This window comes from Lemur catta, chromosome 5 (genome assembly GCF_020740605.2).
Source record: "Lemur catta isolate mLemCat1 chromosome 5, mLemCat1.pri, whole genome shotgun sequence".
Taxonomy (NCBI): domain Eukaryota; kingdom Metazoa; phylum Chordata; class Mammalia; order Primates; family Lemuridae; genus Lemur; species Lemur catta.
Window position 1 is genome coordinate 101,798,412 of NC_059132.1, and position 24,531 is coordinate 101,822,942.

Genomic DNA, 24,531 nt, shown 5'->3' on the forward strand with positions numbered 1-24,531 from the left:
AGGAGAATGAGGATGTGGGAACACAGGGTGACACTTAAAATGACGACAGTCCAATGCTTTGGCGGAACAGCAGTTCACGTTTGCTGCCCTGAGGCACGGGGCCCTGCCTCTGCCTGCAGTCTCGGCGTCGTTAGCATGTTCCCAAGCAGCCCTGAGCCGTCAGTCCTCTGGGGCCTTCAAACCCGGACACGCGAAGACAAAGCGCACGGGGGCGCAGGTGCGCGGCGCCGCCAGCAGAGGGCAGTGCGCGGCCAGGCATCGCCCCGGCACACGGGGGGCGCGCTCAGCCGTCCCAGCCCTGCCACTCTCTGAATTTAGCAAACCTTCCAGATTCTCTGGTCCTGGGCAAGGCAGACGTGGTAGTGCTTTTTTTCTCTTCCGTCAAGGGGATTTGAGAGTTTGCCTGAGAAGATGGTGTAAATACCAAGTCAGAAAGCTGCAGCCCAGCCCCACCCTCCCTGGAAGCCGTGCTAAAGTGCGTGCTATTTGGTAGGGAATTTAGGCCTTGGCATGCATTTACCCAGGCCCACGACGTGCCACACATCCTGCGGGAAGGTGTGACCATCTCCCTTTTCAGGGGCAGAGCCTGAGGCTCACTGAAGTTTCCCGCGTCGCGTGAGGTCCGGCGGTGCGTGTCGGAAACAGGACGCAAACTTTGGTCCGGTCTGTTGGGCTCCAGTGTTCGTTCCACCGGGCTGTTGTCGTAGGTTCTGAGTTCCTGCCGGTTCACATCCTCCCTGATGCTTCTGTTTTTAACTCAAAAAGTTCCCCTATTCTACTACTTGGACTGGGAAACTCAATACATCAAAAGGATACTTCTTGCACCTAGCAAAGTGACGGATTGTTCGCTCGGGGTTACTCTTTCATCCCTAAGGCAAATTAGCTTTCAGCACCTTTTATGTATGCGAAGAGCACGTGAGAATTATATGCACGGATCATGAAGTGGGGCACGGAGTCTGCTCCGAACATCATCCGCTCGGCTGCTGCTCACCAGTGATCAGCGATCAGGGCGTAGCAGCCGCGGCTGCCGTGGTCCTAACGCCCGAGTCTGGGGAGGCTGGTCTCACCTGTTCACGGGCACACCTGGCCCAGGCAGTGAACTCCCGCAGACCAGCATCATCCCCACCTCGCAAGTCCTCGCGATGACAAAACTGGCCACGCCAACAAAAAAATTTTCTTCCACTTGTTTCTTACTAACAAAGGAGTGGGGGATGAGGGTTCCTGTCAGTTAGTGGCTTTACACTCGACTGAGCTGTTTGAAGTCGCTGATGAGCTCTCATTCCTAAACACCTGCGTTTGATTGTTCCCTTTCAATTCCTGGCACTTACGATAGCTCCAGTAATATTTTGGTATCTGATCCTTTTTGTTAGAGATCACCCATTGGCCATTTTACACCAGTTGAAAAGTTTGGAGAACACGGCTTGGATCCAAGTCTTAAATGTGCCTCTCTCTTTTTTTCTTTTTTTAACTGAATTAAACTCCCTATCTTCACCTCCCACCCCGGCCCCCGTCACAGGTGGGGCAGCTGGAGAACAAGAGCAATCCCTCTGCCCTGGCATGAGCAGAGCTCCTGTCCCGGGTGCTTTTAGGGGAAGAGAATGCAATGCCCCAAACCCCACCCACAGGCAGACAGTGTGGGAGGGGCTGCGCCTGGTTTTTGCCAAAGTCACCATCTCCATGAGTGTGAGGAACACAGCCAATCTGATGCTGGTGGGGAAGAGGAGGTAGGATGGAGCTGCTTCAGGACAGAGGTGTCGGTGGAATTTCATATATGGAAGGATAAGTGCCCCAAATAAGAAGTTTCTCCCTCCAAACATCTACCATCCTTTAAGAAGTCCCCAAAAGAACTCAATAAAATGGGAATGTGTCACAAAAGAGATTCCATTTTAAATTGAGTAGTTAATTCAGCTCCTTTCCAACTCTGCACAGAGGTGAGGATGGATTCGTGTGGAAATTTCTTTGCGCTTCTATAAAAATTAGCTTTCCAAAAGTAAAACATGTTTAAATAAAAATTTCAGAGTTTATATTTTTGTCTTTATGCAGGAAACTCATTTTTGTTTCTTTTCCTGTATTCTAGTTGGTAAATCATGATGACAAGCTAGTGGGCATTGGAGAAAAAGAAAACAGTGCACTTTTTTTAGTCTAGTGACCTCAAAAGGATGAGTATGAATGTCTCCAATCAAAAATGTCTCTCCTTTTAACATTTTGGGGTTATTTTTGTTGGAGTCCCTACACTTCACACTGTAATCAAAGCCTGTTATCTCGGTCTTGCAATATTTGTGCCTCAGACTCTAATCACGACTGTGTCTGGCACATACATCAGTAGTTGCTTTTAAAGATGTGCAAATTGTGAGCTTTTCTTTCAACTTAATCTTACATATTTCATTGGAAACCACTTCTTTGACATACCAAAGTATCTCTTTGAACGAGTTAAGAAAATAAAATTTATTTCTCAACAAAGGTGATCTGCAAGGCAAATTTCAATTTGTAAGTTAGGTACTTTGAGCAATGCAGGGTTAATTCTTTCAAGTGTCTTGGGTTATAAAGTAGTTATTTGAAAGTTCACTAATCCAAGCAGGGTCTAAACTAATCTTTACACTTTCCAAATTCAAGGAAAAGTACTGAGAGCAGTCTCGTAGTGGGAAAGTCTGACTTATTTAACATTCTCAAGCTGCCTGGCTCTGAATCAGGTATATAAAGTTACTTCTTGGAACTGTGTCAATTTGAGATGATATATTAATATATACATTAAGTCTCTAACATGCACTCATTAACTTGAGATCCCCGGATTTCAGAACTTTGGGAGCCTCTCTTTCCACAGCTGGCCTCCTTCCAGAGGAAGAGGAAACCTAGCATTACTGTCTGCTTTGCTAGTGTCCCTGTCTTCAGAGGTATTTATGGTAAACAGGCATGATAGCAATTGCAAGGGGTAAGAGTATGTCCGGCATTCTGGAGATCTGTGCCCCTCCATGTGGTTACTTTGCTGTTAGTCTCAGAATCAAGCCTGACTGAAAAGGCAATTTCTATGGAAAGGACCAACCCTGGGTGAGCCGATGAGGCAGTGCCACACTGGAGGGGGGCAGGTGGGCGCTGGTGCCGGCAAGGCAGAGGCTGAGTCGCAGAGGCCTGGCTGGGCCGGGGCTCTGCCCTCTCCCCAGCTGCAGGGCTCCAGCCTCATCGCTCAGCTCCCTCCAGCCTTAGTTCTCCCAGCTGCAAAATGAAGATGCTACTATCTGTCTCTTAGGCTTACATTGAAGACTACGCTGCAAGTGTAAGGCACCTAGTTCCAGCCACGTGGGAGGTTGCCAAGGACTGGTAACTATTCTTATTATTAAACTGATCAGCAAATTCCGGTCACATTGGTTTCGGCCTTTGCTCCCAGGTTGTGACTTTCACCCCTCCGCAGTCCCAGGCAAAGAGCTTCCCGAGCACTTCCCTGGGACCTTCCTCCTGAACTGACATGTTCCCCCGAATTCATCCTGTCCTCGTGGGTGGAAGCCTTACAGATTGCATAACATCTGCATAACAACAGCAGCTTCCCTTTCTCGGGGCTTCTTACGTGCTGAGAACTGTAGTGTGCTCTGGTTCATACGAGCTTGAAGGAGTCTGGATCCAGGCTGCCTGTGTTTGAATCCTGGCTCCATTACTGGTGTGAGACTTCAGGCAAGTCACCTTTTCTGGACCTCAGTTACGTTACCTGTAAAGCGGCGTTAACTTAATAGTACTTATTCCCTAGGCTATTGTAGAGATTAAATGCTGTCTTAGTCTCCCGGGCCTAAAAGTATCATAAATTGGGTGGCTTGGAACCACAGATATTCCCTGTCTTACGGTTGTGGAGGTCAGAAGTCAGAAATTAAGATGTAAGCAGGGCCTGCTCCCTCTGAATGCTTTAGGGGAGGGTCATTCCTTGATTATTCCAGCTTCTAGTGGCCCCAGGCGTTCTTTGGTGTGTGGATGGCTGTCTTCCCCTGTGTCTCTTCACACCTCTTCCCTCTGTGCGTGTCTGTCTCTGTGTCCAGATTTCCACTTTTCATAAGGAAGCACACCAGTCATGTTTGATTAGGTCCCATGCTAATGATCTCATTTTAATCTGATGACATCTGTAAAGGCCCAGTTTCCAAATAAGGTCACATTCTGGTATTAGGAGTTAGGACTTCCATATATCTTTTGGGGGGAGACACAATTCAACTTGTAACAGTTGCGCTTAGACAATACCTCGAATACAGCAAGCATCACATATGCATTATCTATTTTCATCTTAATACTGTACTCTAGCCTGGGAAATAATAGTATTCCCATTTTAGAGGTAGAAAGACTGAGGCTTTGAGAAGTTCATATTCACCTCAATTCCCACTCCTGGGAAGTGGGAAGACCCCTACCCAAACTGGTCTGTCTGACCACATTCCTCTCATGTCCCCACTGTACCCACCATGTCCCAGAGGTGGGCACATCACCCACAGGGGGCAGGGGTGGTAGCTGGAAAGACATGTAAGAACTTGGATGTCTGATATTCAATTTCAAGTTCTTTGTATTGTTCTCAGTCTTCCCCTCCTCACTCTACTGAAGCCCCAATAAAGCTCACCCTACTCAGGAATATTTCATGTGAGGGGGTTTCTTTGTGTCGTATAGCAAAGGGCTGAGTTTCTTTTCTAGGTGCCATATATTATGGAAGGAAAAGTCTAGAGCCAGAGATGCCTGCAATTATGTGAATCTCTTCTACATAATTGGGGGAATTGGGGGAATCTTTGTGGAAATAGGGTTTGAACAGCTCATGAGAGAGAAAGCTCCGTCTGACCTTGGGATTACATTTGTTTATATGACTCTCTCCTCTAATAATAACATATAAGTTACTATTAACAGTGCTTACCATGTGCTATATATAAGCATATATGTGTATATATACACACACACCCATTGTTTGCACAGTTCAGATATGCAAAAACTATCAATTACCGCAGTTTAATTAAATAATACCAGTTCTCCAATAACATGGTTCAAATTTCAGTTTCTGCAATATATTAACTAAAATAAACCTGGCAACCCTAATTGGAGCTATTGTAGCATAAACTATAAAAAACTTCACTGCTATCTCCTCCATCCACAAATCACTGTGCAAATAACAAATGAGCATCATGCTTAGTGGCCAATCACATCACCTCTTTCAAAGTCTGCTGGTGATTGGCTGCTGCTCGTCTGTTCATTAGCTCATGCACAGACAGCAAAGTATGTAGTTGTGTTGCTTCCTTGTCTCCCAGTAATAAACCCATATAATTTAACTTTTGATACATTAGCATTATTGGATAATGCTCCAAGTCACCCTGATTCTCATGGGAACTTGAATGAACATGTGAAATTTTGCTTTTTGCTACAAAAGCAACTTCAATAATCCAGCAAATGGACCAAAGAGTCATTTCAACTTTTAAAGCCTATCATTTTAGATGTACTTTCAGACAGGTTATTGATGCCACAATAGGAGATCATGCAGTTTCTTTAGCTGAGCTTTGGAAGAAATATGGTGTGAAATCTGCAATTTAAGCATCATGGCAGAAAGTAACAGCAAGTAATATGCATGCAGAATGGCAGAAACTTTCACTGCACTGGAAAAATTTCTACAGGATTTGAATCAAATGTAGATGGAATTACAGAAGAAATAGTTGACCAAGTGGATACTGACAGTGGAGTCATTTAAGAAGCCCTAGCTATGCAGCCCAAGGAACTTAGTGAAGGTGAATTTATTGACATAAGAGAAGAAAGTGGTTGTGACAAAAAGGATGAAGATATCTCAGAGAAAGTGACACTAGCAAAAAAATTTCACCTCAGTGGAATTCTTGGAGATATTTCATGACATTAAAGCACAATGGATGAAATGTTGGAAGCTGATCTAAACTTAGAAACCATAAGGCAATTAACCAAGGTGTAAAAGAGATGCTCACTCATATTGTTATACCTCTAGAAGAAGCAGGCAAGCACTGTTCCAACCGTTCTTGAAGTTTCTTACAGACAAAAAAAAAAAAGCAACCTCCTTAATTCTCAACGTTTCTAATATCTCATATTATACTATACTAATAAATGATTATTTTATAATTTTTCATTTCCCTATAGTTATAACTGACAGTAAGAGAATTTTTAATATTTTGGCAAAAATTTTTAAAGGTCACAGAACAATCATAATTTTTCCCACTGCTTATCAAGATAGCTTTGTATGGTTTCAGCTTGCATGGCCATTTATATGGTCTCACACTGCCATGCAAAAGGAGGACTGAATATGTATATATCTCACAATAGCTATTATTATGCCCATTATTCAGATGTGGAAATTGAGGCTCCAGAGAGTCGAAGCTACTTGTCCAAAGTCATGCAGACTGTAAATAGTAGAGCTTGTATTTGAACCTCTGCAATCTGACTCCAAGACTTGTTCCCTTAACTGCTGTGCCGTGGTACTCTCCATACCAAGCTGTGAGCCAGTCTAAGACAGGGACCATATCTTTTGATCTTTATATGTCTAGCCTGTAAAAATTATTTAACAAATGCACATTGAGTGAATAAAAAAATAGAATAAATGAAGTAAGGAACTGTAAAAGGAACTGACACTGCTTGAAAATAATGATAAAAAAATTAAGACTGAAAACTAAGTAGTATCAACCTTATAAATATCCATTGTTAAAGAAAAATTTATTTATGACACTTATTAAAGATGGTACGGCAAACTTTCTTCAAGGTGGAACCATTCGATAGGTATAGAGACCACTGCAATGGAGTCTTGCAGTGGGGAGAGCATTGGGCTCTACTCCAAATACAACAAGGACAAGTGGGGACTGGTAGCCAAGAAGCAGGGTGGGGGGCAGTGGTGGGAAATTACTTTGAGGAAACACAGGGGTAGAAGGATTCTGGCTACGTCAGCTCAACAGAACTCTTGCTGGAGACAGATAAGATATTGAGGGTGGTCACATACCAAGGATGGAGGGCTTTCACTGAACCGACTTGGCAAGATTCTTGCTCATACTGGCCTCCACAAGGACAGAGAGGGATGTCCAGGGTTGGGTCTAGTCAAGCAGAGGGCTTAGGGGAGCCTGATTCAAGATGGTCAAGGAGAAAGACTTTGTGACCTTCGGTTACAGATAGGATGGAGGGATCCTCTATTTTCTCATATAGTGTGAAGTCCAGCCAATTCTCAGATGTTTGAGAACATATAATAACATGGCATAGAGGTTTACAGGTGCTTGCCAAGAAACTTCCAGTGATGGTCATTACATCAGAACACACTCGAATAAGACTCTGGGGAATAAAAACTGAAGGTGTCACATCCTGTCCTGTTCATACAGCAGCCCCAGGAACGGGAACTGTTCCAGGAGCTCTCTCTGAGAAAGGCAAACTTCAAAGCACCCACAGTTGTCATTTGGAGAAGGAAGAGCAGAAATAGACATTTCTTGCATCATACCGGAAAACCACCTGAGATTTGTGGTTTGTGAGGATGTCAGGAAAGTTTCTACTCAAGCCTTGAGCAGAGGGTCCAAATAAGCAAACCACAGCAAAGCTCCGTTTGGAAAGCACAAACCGCAGAAAAATCAAGAAGAGTTGCAGATGTGTAAAAATAGATACGGGTCAGGCAGGAATATGGAGATGAGAGCTTGTGGGCTGCGGAAGCTGGTACATTGTGTTGCATTCTATTCTGTTCTCTCAGCCACCACTTCTACCCAGGCAATGAAAACGAAAGAACGAGAGGAGACAGGGTAGGCAGGGAGATCAGCTTGAGAGCTGAGACTGCTGCAGACACAGGCTGCCAGCTTCGTGGGGCTCGTGGGCAGGAAAACCAGCTCCTCCGGGAGAGAGGATTCCAAGCACCATCCTCCTGCTGGCTTCCAGGGGAGGCGGCCCTTCCCAGAGCAAAGGGAAGGCCCTGGGCACTAGTGCACCCTCCCAGCTCAGCCCACCAAAATATAAAACAAACTTTCTAACTAGGAGTCTGAGGGGACCTTCTTGTTGAAAGAGCGTCACCCTACAGAAGCTCTCTGGTAGAATGTTCTTTCTCTCTCTCTCTCTCTCTCTCTCTCTCCCTAACACACACACACACACACACACATACACACACACAGTCCAGTCATACAACAGCTCTTCAATCCACAGGAAGCTCCTTATAACTTTCTACCCAGACAGCAGAGAACCCGGGAGAATGAGAAAGTTTGGACACTTTAGGGTCCAGAGTGCTGTGTTGAAAAGATGGAATTTTACCAACTGATATTGTGGGGCTTCTGAGATAGACGAGGACGGATTATAAGAACTTTACAAATTATTTTTGGTTGCTTCTTGCTTCTCCAAATGCAGCACTTGGTGAACACCGCGTCTCAGGAAGCCCTCACTTCCCTTTGGGTTCATGCATTTCTCCTAAAATGGTCCCAACAGTTCAAACTTGGAAGCAGAGATCCCTCTACCCCTCCCACTCAGCATCGCTCCTGTTCTTCCCATATCCGACATCCCAGCCCTCCCGGTTCTTCCCTGGTGGCTCATTCAGAGACTCTTCTTTGGTTGCCAATGTCCGTAATGCTTTCGACACTCCCTTCTGATCTTGCGCTTCTGCCATTGCTGTGTCCACTGGCTCCAGGCGAGATGCCGTCCTGCACTTAGCATCTGCAGGGAAAGGCTGTCCCTAAAGGAGACATTTTCCCGTGCATATTACCGTGATTACCTTGCCTTGTGAAAAGGATGAGTAAGCATCGTTAGGGTTGTAAAAATTTTTGATATGGAGGGCATCGTTTTGAATAAAGAAAATAGGTAAGAACTTTTACTCGTAAGGGGGGCTCTCTTAATATTATTAAATGTTTATATACTGAAAAAGATAGTATAGTTGAACCAATAAGAAGTAGGCCCTGACTTTTAATGAGTTAGTTAGAATATAACAGGAATTATCCTCAGCAACAGAGCGGGACCATCGCGATTCTCAAGTTACGGCAGCAACCCGGTCCCCTTCTCAGCCCCAGCCCCGGACGGCCTGTCTCTTTTATGCAGAGGACCCTTTGTTGATAGTAAAGGACAAGCCCCTTGAGGATGGGGACCACATTTATTCAGAGTAGAATCTCTGCACCTATCACAGTGTGTTAACACATGGAAGAGCATTTAATAAATGTTGGTTGAAGGAATGAATACAAGTAATAGTTCTTTAACCACTAGAGAAATTGCTCCATGCTTTTATTTTATTTTATTTTTAAATTTTATTAGTCCACATGTGAAAGCTTTGGTCAAGATCAAAACACTAACCCTACAGCTTTGGGTAAGAACCATTTTGTTTGGTGCTCTGGGCTCTACATTCAGAGCGTGGTTTGTGGAATGCCTGGCTTTCTGGGATGAAATAAAAGGTTTGTCTTTATGATATTTTTAGTGTGCAAATTTTTCAAAATTGTACTTTATGGCTTCTCTTTGTTTTTGTTTAAAAATAAAATGGTGGTGGGGGGAGAAGATACAACAACAGCAAAACAAACACAAAAAAGCCACTTTGATTTAGCACAGTGAGGGAGCACAGCAAAGCATGTTTCATTCTGGTGCCAAATGACGCTCTCTCAAATTGCAGCAATTTTTGATGCACTTGCCAATGTTTGTGTTATTTTTACTTTAAAGATGTAACAGATTGCTCCAAAATAAATAATTTAAGCATAATGTTTCAAAAGAGTCCAAGCGATCGCATCTCTCATTTTTGGTTTGTCTTCTGGGACTAAGTTGCGCCTAACAGAACCAACCCTCATTGCTATATAACACTCCATTTGCAGAGTTGCTTTCTGCCTTTGTTTCTCAAAGTTGAATCTATTTTTCACCGTTGTGCTCCAAATGTCATAGGTTGTAGCATTGTTCAGCGCTGAAACAACAGCTCTTATCCAAGGAAGGAGAAAATAAACTCCATAACAGCTAGATTTCTGGTCTCACGGGAGTGGGTTTGGAAGGTGCAGAGAGGGCTCTGGAGTGAGCACCTAACCCAAGTCTTAGGAGAATCCAGGGATTTCCATTCTGATTCATATTTGGACTTCAAGCCCTGCACACAATGTCTTCATTGTAACTTAAAACAACTCAGACTGGAGAGGTTAACTTCAAAATGACCCCACCCTCAACCAAATTAGTGGCCATCCCAATGGACTGTTTGCCTTAAAGGCACAGTTTAAGAAAGATGGAACATCTATAATATTAACAAAAAAAAAATTGAAAGCAGATCTTTATGCTGTTCTGTACCTCTTAAATGAGCATGAATCACTTTTATAATCAGGAAACAAAGATAAAAATGAAAAAGCTCAGCACAATAAACTGACAGTTTTGGGTTCTCGTTGACACAGGCCGCCATTGTGAGGTCCACCAGATGGTCGGGAACTACATGTGGGACCCCAACACCAACATGTCCTTTGACATCGGTGTCAACACAGAGAGCCTCATGCCTCTCTGGTGGAACGGATCGGAGCCTCTGTGGGTCACTCTGACCAAGGCCAAGAGGAAGGTCTACATGTACTACTGGCCAGGTGAGTGCCAACCTCAGGCCCCCCCAACCCGCCACATATCAAAACACCATGGAGTCTCCGGGGACAACCAGTGTAGAGTTACCGTTTGAACACCAAGCCAGGGTTTGGAAAATGGGATCTTTATTGAAGAAATATGTCTCATGGACACGTTTTACACATTTTTGTTTTGCACTCGCTAACATCAGACCAGACACAATGCCATTTCTTGATTCCCTTGGGTCAGCAACACTACTGCAGGCTACCGTGCCTTTCTGTCACATGCAAAATTTTGTATATACAGGAGAGATCGGTTACAGGGTGCTTATTTGCCTTAACGAAGAATTTGGTGCACCATTTCTATAGATTTTTGAGCTCCTCTGAAAAATATCAATATTAAAAGGAGAATTCAAAGCACTCACATCTTTTGGTGGTGCATTAAATGAAGTCCCTTTGGATTAAGACTCCTCCCGCGCACCTCAGATCATCGAGGTGAGTAGTCTTGCAAACTGCTGTGTCCTCGGGATGCTCTCAATTTTGACAGTTTTGTATCTTTCATGAAGGATGAGAGGATTCGGCGATAACAAAATAATAAGCTTACCAATGTCTTTCCATGGGTGGGATTCGTTCTTTAGGTAAGTGGACAGTTTGACTTTCCCACGCACCTGGCTGTAGACACTTTTCCCCTAATTCTTGATAGTGTAATACTGGTGGTCGCCGTTCGGAAGAAGATATCAGGGGAGGCCTAGAAAAAGTCAAGAGCAGCCTGGTAGGAGGTGGGAGAAGCAGCAGAGGGGGCCTCACTGGCCTGGGCTGGGGGCAGTGGCTGCCAATGGCATTGCGAGAGGGTGGTGGGCCGTGGGGTGGGTGGCAGGAAGCGGGCAGAGAGGAGATGGGTGGGCAGGCCCAGGCTGCACCCAGATGGCCTGCACTGAGGGCAGGGCAGCAGGAGTCTGGAGGATACTCGCTGGGGGTGGTCCATGGAGAGCTGCAGGGGGGTGGTCCCGTGGAGAGCTGCAGGGGCACCAGGGCCGTGCCAGCTCCCACAGGAGCACAGAGCACAGCCAGATGGAGACCTGGAAGGCAGCCCCACAGCCCGGCAGGGGTGGATGCTGTGGACTCGGCCCCCGGCCAGCGACGGCATCCCAGGGTGAGCTCACCAGGGCCAGAGGAGGCCGCAGGAATTCAAAACTGGGCCGGAGAACGGACGGACACAGGCCGGCTCTGCCAGCTGAGTCGCAGGGGAATTGCTCACGGTTCCTTCAGAAGACAACTGGGATTCTGTCCCTGGCAGCCAGCTCGGCTGACACGAGAGCCTTCTGAGCACAGGAAGGGTTCAGAAGGACTCCATGACCTAACAAGGAGACTCGACTTTGCATGGAGGGGGACATTAGATTAAGGAAGCAAGTTGGTTCATGGCCCAGGCTGATCCGGCTTGTAAGAGGAGCCGGGCTCGGGGTCAAGCCCAGTGTGACACAGTGTAAAATGAAAATATTCTGCTGCCCTTTGTGCACCCTCTGAGGCAGGATTGTCCCCAAATGCATGCCTAGGCCTAGGAGAGGGCATGGATAAGGCACCACCTTAAAACAAATCCAAGGACCATCACGATGAATCAGGGCCATATTCCATGACATCAGGTTAGCTTAACTTTCTCTATCTTGGAACCTCAGTTCTTCATGCTCTGAAGAGCACCCCGCTCTAACACAGCCTGCCCCGCACCCCACAAGCCTCCTCCACACACCGTATTTCACACTTTTCTCTGCAGCCGGTCGGCGCATTATTCCGTACCTCATCTTGGAGACTCTGAATTTATATATCACTGAGTATCTAAAAAAATCTGAAAGTAAATTTGCATGAAAAATATTTTGTTGCTCCTCCAAAATAGCTCCTTAAGGGCAAGAAGGAACCAATCACTTCCTTTGATTCACAGTTCCACAGCTAACGTGATGTGACAAAAATGCCTTAAGATCACTTAGCATGTTAACTGTCAGGAGGAAAGAAGCTAAAAAGATAGTCTCCTAGAGTTTCCTCAGTGAACTAAATGGAGACTCGCTAAAGATCTGGCTGTGTTGAAGTCTTCGTAGAAATGGAATAAAAAGTCTCTGTCTAGACTCTGTCCAGTCCTTCTAAACTGAATGCACAAACGGAGCTCGCTGAGAGCCTGCTGCCCCACCTGCCCGCAGGGCTGCCCCGTCTCCCTCTGTCCTTCCTGGTGGACGCTGTGGGATTCCTGGTTGCTGCTGCTCTTTCTCTGTCCACTTTGGTCCCTTCCAGCCTCAGCCACCAGCCCCATGAGTGCTCATTAGTCTCTGCAAGATTAAGTGAAGTGCAGGGGCATTTCTTCTAATCATGACTTGATTTTATTTTTCTTCTTAAATCCTCCTCTTCCTTCGCTCTCCATAGGACATTGCGCAGAGCTCTCCATGAGGCCTGGAAAATCATTGCTCCAGTGAGCTGGGGTATGACACTTAGCATCTGGCCATTTAGTCAATATTTAGAAGTGCAGTTGGGAAGTGGCGGTAGTGCAGGTCTTCCTGACAGGTAGATAAAGCAGCAGGCTGAGAACTGATCCGTGGCGAAGACTCCCAAATGCCCTGCCTTAAGTCTTCAGACATTTAGTGTTGTTAACAGACCCTTTAGCGCTCCACCCAATGGTGCCATTGAGCTGTGCACAGAGAAATGCCTAGGGAAATGATCCTGGGCCTTAAATCAAAGATTCCTTTGGACAGACCCCAGAAATCAGCCAGAGCTGTGTAAGGGACCCAGCAGTGTTCTACAAAGGACAAGAGCTGAGTGTGTGTTGTTCACTAAGTTTATTCCTCCACTCCATCCTTCCAGTTTCACGACAAAGGAATTTTATTGAGGGAGAGAAGGAAGGGGCTCCGATAATTACTTCATATTAGACAGGAACCCAAAGCAGAGAGGGATGACTCGAGGAAGAAGGAAAAATAGATAATATGGGAGGATAATTACTGTATGGAAATAGAGTTTGATTTTCTTGGATAATCCATGCTACCTTACATGGTGGCTGCAGTTTTTAAGTTTATTTTCATAGCTATCATAAAATACAAAAAGAAAAGGAATAAAAAATAACAACGTTTCAAGAGTCTGTGGTGAAAACTCTTGGGGTTCTAGGTTCTCCACCTTTCACCATGCATTTTGCAACGTCAACTCCCTGCAGCCAGCAGCCAGGAGGACTTGGGTGCGACCCTCACATGCCCCTGGGACAGTGTGGAGTGTGGGTCCAGGCTCTTCTCCTGGCTTCTTCCTATCCTGGGCAGGTGCTCAGAACAGCAAGGCACCTTCTGTGTAGGGAAAGACACATTTCCACCTGGCCCCACTTTCCAGAAGTGGGCTGGGTAGGGAGTTAAGGGGTAGGGACACGACTCAGCTCCTGTCAAATTTTGGTTGTTACAATCACGGTGATTTCATCTAGAAAAGTAAGAGGCACCTGTTGACTGCTGGTGCAGAATTGTCAGTCATCTGCAGCCTCTTCCTCTCTCTTGCCCTGCTGGGTCACCGACAATGTTCCATGAGGTCTCAGGCTGACCTTAGATGCACTCAGGCACAGGGGAAGTTCGGAGCCCAGCACTGCTCATGCAAAGGTATGAGTTAACATGACAGCTACGTCATTGCCTCTGCACGTGACACCAAACATTGGGATAAAAACTGGAATTTTTTTCAGGCAAATATTTAACACTGCAAATATAAGGGATCTGGATAGTCACTAAATTTTCCAATAATACCACCAGTTTGACATTAGACTTTGAGATTTATATAATTTTAGAACAAGAAGAGGCCTTAGGGCAGGTTTTCTGGCTCTTACACTTGTGAAAACTTGATCAAAACTATGGATCTCCTTTCTAGAAAAATACACCCACATATGCTGTGCTCACAATTTCATGCTCACATAATATAGGAGACTACAATGATGAGGATTGCCAAGTGGTCTTTGACGTGCTAACACATACATGCCTATGATAGCTAATTGATTTGACTTTTTAATGCAATGGAAACGTGTTAAAAACCCATCAAAGTATCAAATTAAAGCTAAGCTCCTGTAATTAAAGTTATCTGGCAAGGGTAGGCTTGGGTCAAAATTCTGTAAGACTCCTTGGGTTGAATTCACATTGCATCATTTCCTCTGTCAGTAACTTTGGCAAGGTCTGCGTTGCTCTTTTCTGTGCCAGCAAGAGAAAGATCACAAATTCGCATTTCAAGTGTGAGGCTGTCTCCAAAAAAGCGATCTTCAAAAGAATTGTGCAGGGTTTCTGGGCATTGACCATGTCTGCTGCAGAGAAATTGAAGAGGTGCTGCCTCTCCGGACTGCCGTCTGCAGAAGCGATGTCTCCAGCATTCGAGCATGTCCGTAGCTGTCTGCCCACACCCAGTCTCCTTTTGTAGGATGGTACCTCGGCCAAAAGAGCACATAGTTTTTCAACAGCATCCACTACATTGATTAGAACTTCTTAAAGAGCAATCCAGGGACGAACTTCCATCCTTCACAAATCATGGCAAATCCATTTCTTCACAGAACATCTTTAAAGGGTGTGACTTGAGGCCCTGGAATGGTTCTCAGAAGACAGCCGTGAGCAAAAGCAGACACAAGCTCGCCTCCCCCTGCACCCCATCCAGTGAAGGAGACAGGGGATCTAGTATTTACCCAAATAACTGCGAAGGCACAATTATTAAAAGTGCAATAATGAAAAGTATACTGTGTGATGACATCATCAGATAAGGGGCTGGTTCCAGCTCAGAGGGTTGACAAAGGTGTCCCTGGAAAGTGACAAGAGTCAACATCCGGGAGGATGGGTGTTGGTGAGCAGGACCATGCAGACTGAAGGTCCTGGAAGGGCAAGGAGAAGCGCGGATGGTCAAGACGGGGAAGGAGGGAAGGATGGGTGTGGTGTGGGCGAGACGGAGAGGGGCTGAGGCCAGGCTCTGCGCGCCGAGCTGAAGAATTTATTCTTCTCCCGAGAGGAATGAGGACTCACTGGAAGGTTTCAAGGAGGGAAGTGACAGCATGATACTTGCATGTTGAAAAACTCACTCTGGGTGCAACGTGGAGAATGGGACGGAGGCACCCAGGGTGCATGGATGAGGGGCGACTGACCAGACGGGAAATTATTGCACGAACCTGGACCCAGCAACACAGGTGGTGAGAAGTGCCCTGATTGGAGGCATCCTTAGGGGCTGGAATGGCCAGGACCAGGTGGTGGACTGGGTTTGGGAGTGAGGGATTGAGCAGCGACAGGCATGGCCCCAGACTCTGGCTTGCAGAACGTGCAGATGGTGATTCTTCGCTGAAATTGGGGGCAGTCTGGAGGCAGAGGGACATCAGCTTGTAGTCAACTCTGGGATGTTGAACCAGCAGGGCTGGAGCTCGGAGAAGAGGGCTGGAGATAGAAAGGTGTGACGGAGGCGGGTGTGGAGAAGCTGGCCCGGGGAGAGCACAGACGTGGAGAGGGAAGAGGGTCCCAGACACAGCCTCGAGGAAATGTGACTTTTACTGACCAGATGGACGAGGGTGGGCCTGTGAAGGAAACCAAGAAAGAGTGGCTCAGACGCCGGAGAAAACACAGAGGAGCTGTGACAAGGAAAGGAAAGCAGCGTCACTTTCTAGGAATCCATCTGACAAGGGACTCGATCTCATCTGAGAAAGCGATGCCAGTTGACATCTGTTGACACACACTTGTCACAGAGCCCCCAAGAAAGCGAGAGAGGAGCGGGCATTGTGGGTGCCCACTGCTGCTGACGTCATGGGGTCCGCAAAGGGAGCAGCCAGATTTCTGAACCAGGACGTCACCGGCAAGCTCAGAACTTTGTAGCTGTTTAATTTCTTTAACATTATAATTTCTGACTTTTTTGGTAGCAAAGATGCATTGTTTTTATAGCACAAGACACAACTTGGGTTGTTTCCACTAATTTCTTGACATTGCTAGTCAAGCCCTGGGAATTGGCTGAAAATGAACTAGGAGAAACACAAGGAAGAGAGGACGGCGTGAGTAACAGCACACAAACGAAACCAAAAACTGCCAAAAAGCCCCCACTAAAACTAGAGAGTTGTAAATATCCCTTTGAAAGAAAATCATTGTTTTGACCAAATTGGTTTGTTAACCAAATTATTTTCAGCCAAAGTGCTTTGTTCCAAATTTATTTCAACTCAACTGCAGGTCACGCCATATATCTCGGGCAAGTCACTGGCCCCTGTGGGTCCACAGTGACACATTGAAGATCACCTACCAGGGGTTTTCAAGCGTTTACCTGCCCTTGACTTCCCAGTGTGCTGAGGGGCAGGGGATGGCCGGGCCCCCTTTGGGGAAAAGGTTTCTCTGAAAAAGAAAAATCCGCTGGTCAGGCCATTCACTGATACGCTCATTGCGTGGCGGTTTTCTTGCGAGGCCTACGTACCAGGAGACACACTCACAGTTCCTTGCAGCTCTGTTGTGGCCACTTCTTTCTGAATCAATCGACGGCTTTATCGGGAATGGAAAACAAACTATGTCATCTCATGTTTTAATGTTGAAGGAATAAAAGAAAAGAAAAATGGAAGCGGATAGAAAGAGAAGGAAGGAAGAAAGAAAAGAGGGAAGGGAAGAGATGAGGAAGGAAGGCAGTGGGTGGGACAGACGTCCCTGGGGTGAGTGAGTCACTGGTCCAGTCGTCCAATGCGCCTGAAGCAAGGCTCCAGGTGACGGCAAAGTGCACCAGGGAACTGTGTTTGCAGGACTCCTGTCACTGCAGCACCAGGACAGCCGTGAAGGTCCATTCTCAGGCCACTCACCCCCTTGTCCCCTGGCACAGCACCTGGCCTGGCCCGCAGGCCGCACCCCCTCCCCAAGGCTCTCTGAGGCCCCATTTCTCTAGAACTGTCTGTCTTCTGCCCTGAGCTGGAGATTTCAGCTGGGGCTGGTGACGTGGGACCTTGGCCACATTGTACTGCATTCTAACAGTCCTCGGTGCCTTGCTAATTTAAAGGAACAACTAATATGGGAATTGTAGCCTGCAGGGTAGGACCCACTGAGGAAGAAATGTTTGTTCTGCAAGGTCAAGTGCCAGCTACAGATTCTGGTGACCTCTCTCTGGATTGGTCTTGGGGTTCCAGGTGTTCTGCCAGCTCGGAGCTTGTGTGGGGTCCAGGTTCCTTCCCACGGAGAGTGCCATCTGGCCAGAGCAGAAGCTGGCGTGGGAGGCCAGGGGCTGGGTGAGGGAGCCCCACCACCTCCATGTGCCTCCTGCCCAGTGCAGGCCCCGCACTCTGGACTGGGCCGCCCCAGTGAGGACCCCTCTCCCAGCAGGGGCTCTCCAGAGGACCCCAGGGAAAGGCCCTCCCTGCCGCCTCCCTCCCCAGCTCTACAGGGCTGAGGAAAGGGAAGTTCAGAGGACAGGCAGTAGGAAGCGAGCGAGCTGGGCTGCCACAGCTGTCTGACTGCAGCCCCAGGCGAGGGCCCAGCTGCTGTGACCTGTGTCCTGCCCAAGTCTGGAGAGGGCCTGGGGCTGCTGGGCACCTGCTGGCCTCCCCAGAGCATCACCTGGGAGTGGCAGCTTCAGAGGGGAGGGGTCCTGGCCAAGTGAAGAAGCAGCTCCAACCAGGCACGTCCCGCATTAAGTCAGTCCTCAGTCGAGGATCGGGAGCCCTGGGCTGTTGGTGGCTGGGGGCCGTCCTGCACCCTCTCCACACTGTCTGGCCTCCCCCCAAGCCTGCACCACAGTCTCTGTCATCACCAAACACCTCCTGGAGCAAGAAAGGTGGGTTAGGGGGCTGGTGTTGTGCCTTTCCTGGGTCTGTGGGTCACTGGCCATCAGATCCAACGTTTGTAGGGGCGATTTTGCCATGGTGGGACACAGAGGTGGTACTTTAACCCCACCTGAGCCCCTTGTGTTCAGAGACACGTGCCCCTCCCTGCTGGTCCCTCCCGCTTGCCCTACCGTTCCCGGCACTTCGCTGGAGCACTCGGGGAACTCAGGCAAGGGCATTTAAGGAAAGGAGGCAGAACGTGGATTCCAGATCTGTTCGGCCACTTACCCACTGTGAGATCTGGGGACAGTCACTCGGCCTCTCTCCATCCCTTCCTCCTCCCTTCTCTGCAGAGCACGCCCTCTGCTGCAAAGGCTGCAGAGTAAAACACAAGCCCAGTTTCAAACTACTGAGAAAATTCTGGAATAGGCCGTGAGGACCAGAAAAGGACAGGCAGCAGGTTCCCAGGAAGGGATGGGCAGAGGGAGCCGGCCACCAGGTCCCTGGAGAAGGGGCAGAGGACAGAGCCCGACTGTGTCCTGTCTCAGGGCTCAGGGGGCAGAAACCAGTGGGCAAAGAGCACTGTACACAGGACGATGCAGGGGTGCAGCTATGGTCCTGGGCAGAATGGCCCCTGGGGTGACAAGTTTCTCAGAGGTGCCAGCCCTCCAGCTGCTTGCCCAACGGTCTCAGAGGAGAGGCTGTGCAGCGTCCAGGTGTGCCACACACACTCTGCCCCAGCTGTGCCTGGGTGTGACTCAGAACCACCTTAAGAGCCTCGGAGACCAAGGGGCCCCCCCCAGCATGGGGGACGAGGGCATCTGCAAGGCTTAGAGACCTCAAGCTCAAAGTGGAGGGGTGGGAAGGAGTCCCTAGGTAGGAGCTAGAGCTCCGGCAGCCCCACTGCGCTCTGCACTAAAGGGCGTGTCGGCACCTGGCATGTTGACCAGGCCCAGGCTGCTGTGACCCAGGTACCAGGGAACCAGCCCCCTAGAGAGGAGGCTTCGCTCAGGAATACCATGTGCTGCAGAAAGTCAAGGGGGCTTCCTTTGTTTGGGGCAAGGAGTCACTGTAATCATTTCATTGTTTCCAAAACTTGGACGATCTTAAAGTGTTTGCCTTAGACACAAAGATGCTATCGATCGCTTGTGCTGGGGGCATCCAGGGGCTGGAATTCCAGTCAGGCCATTCATCCCCCACCTGGTCCCACGAGGGAGGAGTGCAGTCCCTGACCGTGGGCCAGAGGCTTTTTCCCGATTGGAGGCTAACCAGCGGATACGGAGATTAAAGCCCTCCCCGTGGCCTCATTATGCCTTGCCGTGGTTTCACCACCTGCCCTTCCTAAAGTGCTCAGCCTGGGCACGCCACACTTCTCCTCTCATCTGGCTTTCCTATTAGCTGCTTTTTGTGCTCAGTGGGTCATTTTCAGTTGAGTTTAGAATCAGCTCTAACGGGCAAGTTGGCTGTCATCTAGCTTGTCTCCCCAGCTTGCCTGCAGCCCTGCGCACAAGGCCTGTCTGCAGGGCCACGCCGTGCCCAGGCCAGCACCTCCCAGCCCCCACATCAGAAGGGAGCCACTGCCAAAGGTCCCGTGGGCCAGGCAGACCCTGGGGAAACTGTCTCTGAGATCAAAGGCCATGTTTTCCCCCAAGGACTTGTTCCCACAAGCTTCTGTGCCTCAGATGTGTTTTCCTGGAAAAGGTTACATGCTTCCAAGAGAGTTAATTGGCTTAGCTGTTTTAATAAGCTCTCTTGAGACATGCATTCAACAGTTGCACACCTGTCTCGCATCACATAAAATGCAGCTCACAGGGGTTATTGTTACAAGATGTGTCAGGGTTGGCAGGCAGGAGCTGCACTTGGAAGGGGAGACCTGTGCTCTAGGAAGTTTGGAGAAATGTGATTTTTATGGGCTCAACGTGGTGGTCCTCGGAGAGAGCTGCCAGGAAGCAAGTCTCACTCAGGAAAGCCGTGTGCGCAGTGGGGAGGCACCAGAGCTGGGGCCAGTGGCCGGCAGGCAGGGAGACCTTGAGACGCTCACTTCTGCCACCCGAGGCCTTTGTTTTCTCAGCTGCACGTGAAAGGATTTGATGTAAGACTGCCGGGTATGGCTGCGAACGCTGTTAGTTGCACAGGGATGCCACGTCTAAGGGGCATTGTGCATCCCCACGGTAGACATGGCAGATTTGCATATTTGTTTTGACAACTTTTGGCCCAAGCCAATAGTGTTATGAAAAAAATAAGCATACCAAAATAATTTTCTGATGGATGGAAATTAAGTGTTTTGAAGAAGAAATGCTTTAAAATTTTTTTGTGCATGTGCAAAAGTGCCTGTGCTTAGTGACGGCCCTCATTGGTTGTTCTTTAAGTTCTCTCTAACTCTGTGTTTTCGACTCAGGATTTGTTTGTTAGGCTATGGAAGGAGCCAGCCTGAGGTGGGAATACCCAGCGGGAAGGCAGACTCTAGACAGAGATAAGAACAGGTCCTAAAAAATGAGCCCTAATTAGGTGCAATTCCCTTCAACATTCCCTAGGAATGATGAGGAAACAAGATGGAAGAAAGCTAAAACATGTGCTCAAAATTTTCATGAAACCAAAATCTTGCTCCCAGGCTCCTGACTGATCTTTGAAACTGCAACATCTAGGCCATTGCCTTTGAGGTTTTCTTCCCCACGGATCCCTGAGGCAGAGGTTCAGAAACCCCTGCTTTCCTTGGGTCGTGTCGGAGTGACTTGCAATGATCTCATTTGACCAAGCCCCACGCCTCCCCTGAAGCCACGACAGAAGCCTGGAGGCAGCAGCCTGCAAGGTTGTGCAACGCTCACCCACGGCACAGACTGGGCCTGCGGTAGACCCAGCAGAGGAGCCCACAGACTCCCGCCTAGAGAGCTATCTCATGGGATCCACACAACGCTACCTGCTCCTGACTGCTGAGTTCTGTCTGACAAAGACCAAAGAAAAGAAAACAAAGCACCCACACAAATTCACCTTGGAATAATTAACTTTGCTCTCTTTAAACTACCAATTTAACTTATTCCATGTTCTGTTGCGTTGTCACTGTCGTTTATTGCTGGCTGTCTCCTTTGCCAGTCATTCACTCATGCTGGGTTTTAACATTAGATGTAAAGTAAAATGTTTTTCCTTTTGAGGTTTCCCCAGGGAGAGACCATCTGGACAGACAGAGAAGGATTGCACTTGCCCAAGTCTCTGTCCACCTGGGTGCTGGTCCAGTCCCTCCTCACAGGCCCGTGGAGGTGTCTAGTTTCCACCCAAATTCAGGGAATGTGCAGGACTTGCATCCAGGGCATCTCTGATGAGTTGAGATGGGATCTTCCCACACCATTGTCTGGCTGTCTGACTGTCTGAATAGATAGTAAATTATAAGGCCCCATTTGCTCTGCTATGAAGATTCTTCCCCTCTCTGCTCTGCTGACAGAGCCTCAGTGGTGGGATGACCCTGAAGAGAGTAACTTGATCTCACCTCTCCCCTCCAACTCCCAATACCACTTCATGCCCTGCTGCTTTCTGGATATTACAGGACCCATAGAGTAGAGCTGCTGCCTAGTTTCCCAGTTCAGGGGGCTTCAAACTGGGTTCCCCAGAACTTCCAAGAACAATATTAGTTTTAAGGGAATCAGTTCCAAGATCATCAACTTTCATATATATTGCTATAATCATGCTGACTGAAAAATGCCCTTCTCCTACTTTGCATACCTGTCACCCATAAAGAATCCCACTAAGGCACATTGCTGCAGTATATAAATGCCTCCAGCACCAAACAGATGGACAGTTCAAAATATTGGTGTAAGTGTTGAGAAACTGAATGAATCTAGTGACAAAATAGCAAAACTTTAAAAAAGGCATTTCAATGTTTGCTTTTAAATTATTTAAGAAAAACTTAATTGTCAGCTGAAATATTATTTAAAAATTTATGATGATAGATCACTGTGTGAATTTTGGCATTCAAAGAAGCAGTTCAAAGAATTAAATGACATTGGTACAACAAACTACTTCTATTTCCATCTACTTACTTATGTGAACAACTTTCTGAGCACTTGACTCATTCTAGAGATCAGTCCTATTCATCCATGGACATATGAATTAATTTACAAAAGCACCCCTATTCCTCTCATTAAGAGATGCATTTCTAATAAAATATAAAAATTCTAATAAAATATAACTTTTTATGCTTAAAAATTATTTATTGAAGTTTGGGTTTCTATTTGGTAAAATGATAGGCTAAGTTGTTTTGGAACAACTTGTCTCTCCAGGAACAACTAGAAAAGCTGCTGTTATATCAATGTATTTGAAAATGTAGATAAAATAGACAGATTTCTGGGGGAAAAAATTACCAAAACTGACAAAAAGAAATATGAAATTGGAATACTTCCATATCTATTTTTAAATTAAACCTTTAAAAATCTTCCCTAAAAGAATATCTCAGTATCAGATGCCTCCACTAGTGAAGTTTGCAAACATTAAAGGAAAAAAAATACCAATATTACACAAATTCTTTCAGAGAATGTATAAAGATAATCACTTCTATAATGAGGTTATTATAATCTTAATACTAAAATGTGACAAGCATATTAAAAGAAAGTAAAATCACAAGACCACCTTTTTCAAATATACATAGACACAGAAATTCTAAACAAAATATTTGTAAACTGAATCCATCAATACATAAATAGAATAATATAGGCCAACCTGTTGGGTTTATTACAAGAAAACCCAGGTTTAACATTTAAAAATCAATCAGTATAATTCATAGTAGTAATAGAATAAAGGAGAAAATCATTTGATTATGTCAGTAGACACATAAAAAACAATCGATAAAATTTAACAACCATTCACAATAAAAACTGAGTAAACTAAACTAGAATTTATTAGAATAAACTTGAGTAACTAGTAAACTACATCCTTAATCTGGTAAAGAATATCTACCAAACCAACAGCAGCATCATGGTCAATGGTGAAATGTGTTCAGAAATCTGACCTCTACCCGGCATCATGCTGAGGGTCCTATTCAGCTGGGGGAGCTGGGGAGTGGGCAGGGAGAAAAGTAAAACCATTAGAAGGGGGGAAACTTGTCATTATTCACAGATGACTGTTTATGAAAAAGCCCCAAAGAATTCACTTTTAGAATTAATAAGAGGCATTTTGATATAAAATTAATGTTTAAAAATTCTTGTATTTATATATACTAGCAACAAAAAAATTAGAAAATGAAATTTAAAAGCCAATGCTATGCATAATAAAATAGAAAACATGAAAGGCGTGGGAATAAATGTAATAAACTTTATATAAAAATGTAGAGAAATCTAAATAAGCGGAGGAATATTTTATGCTTATAAATTGGAAGTCTTAATATTATATCGATTTTCTGAAAATTAATCTATAGATTCAGTATAATCCAAATCCAAATCCCACCTCTGTGTATGCATGTGTGTACGTGTTTCTGCATGTGTATGTGCATTGACAAGTTGAGTCTAAAATTTACATAAAAATGCAAAGTCTCAAGAATAGCAGAAACTATTAATATCTTGAGTCAAATGAGCAAAACAGGAAGATTTACTCCATTAGAAATAGACACAAAAATTAAGACAAAATGATACTTATGAAAGAACAGACAAATAATCTAAGGGTAAAGGTTAGAGTTTTTTGAAATAGACCCACAAATATATGGTCCAATGTCTTGTTTGTGACAAGAATGACACTGCTGAGAAGTAATAAAAGGTGGTCTTTTCAAAAAATTATAAGAGATCAATTGGATATATACATAAAATAATGCATATATTCTAACTCATATCTAACACCATATATGAAAATTAATTCTAGGTAATTCCTGGCGGATTGTAGATCTCAATATACACTGTAAAACATAAAGCTTCTTGAAGAAAACATGGGTGAATATCTTTATGATCTTGGATAAGAAAAATATTTTTTTAAGCAAGAAAAAAATAGCACTAATATAGAAAAATGATGAAGGAGACATTAAAACAAGAAGCTTCTCTTCATGGGAAGACATCCTTAAGAAGGGCAAAAGCTAATCACAAAGTGGGAGGAAATAAAACAAACAAAAAGTTGCCCACCTGGAATATATGCAGAACTCCTGCAAATAAAAGAGAAAAAGCTAATTCAATAGAAAAAATATGGAAAGGATTTGAACTGACACTTAACATAACTGGGTATTCAAATGGTCAATAAACATATGGAAAGATATTCAACCTCATGAGTTATTAGAAAAAATGCAAAATAAAACTACAATGAGATAATTCTTCATACCCACTGTGATGGTTAATTTTATATGTCAACTTGACTGAC

The 24,531-nt window shown here is 45.9% G+C and overlaps 1 protein-coding gene across 1 annotated transcript in view; it reads left to right on the forward strand.

The window, feature by feature from the left end:
* ENPP6 (ectonucleotide pyrophosphatase/phosphodiesterase 6) overlaps positions 1-24,531 on the forward strand; it is an 86,971-nt gene that overhangs the window by 24,192 nt on the left and 38,248 nt on the right. The window contains exon 2 of the mRNA XM_045552432.1: positions 10,314-10,493. Coding sequence (XP_045408388.1) covers positions 10,314-10,493 — 180 coding nt within the window. The remainder of the gene's footprint in view (positions 1-10,313; positions 10,494-24,531) is intronic.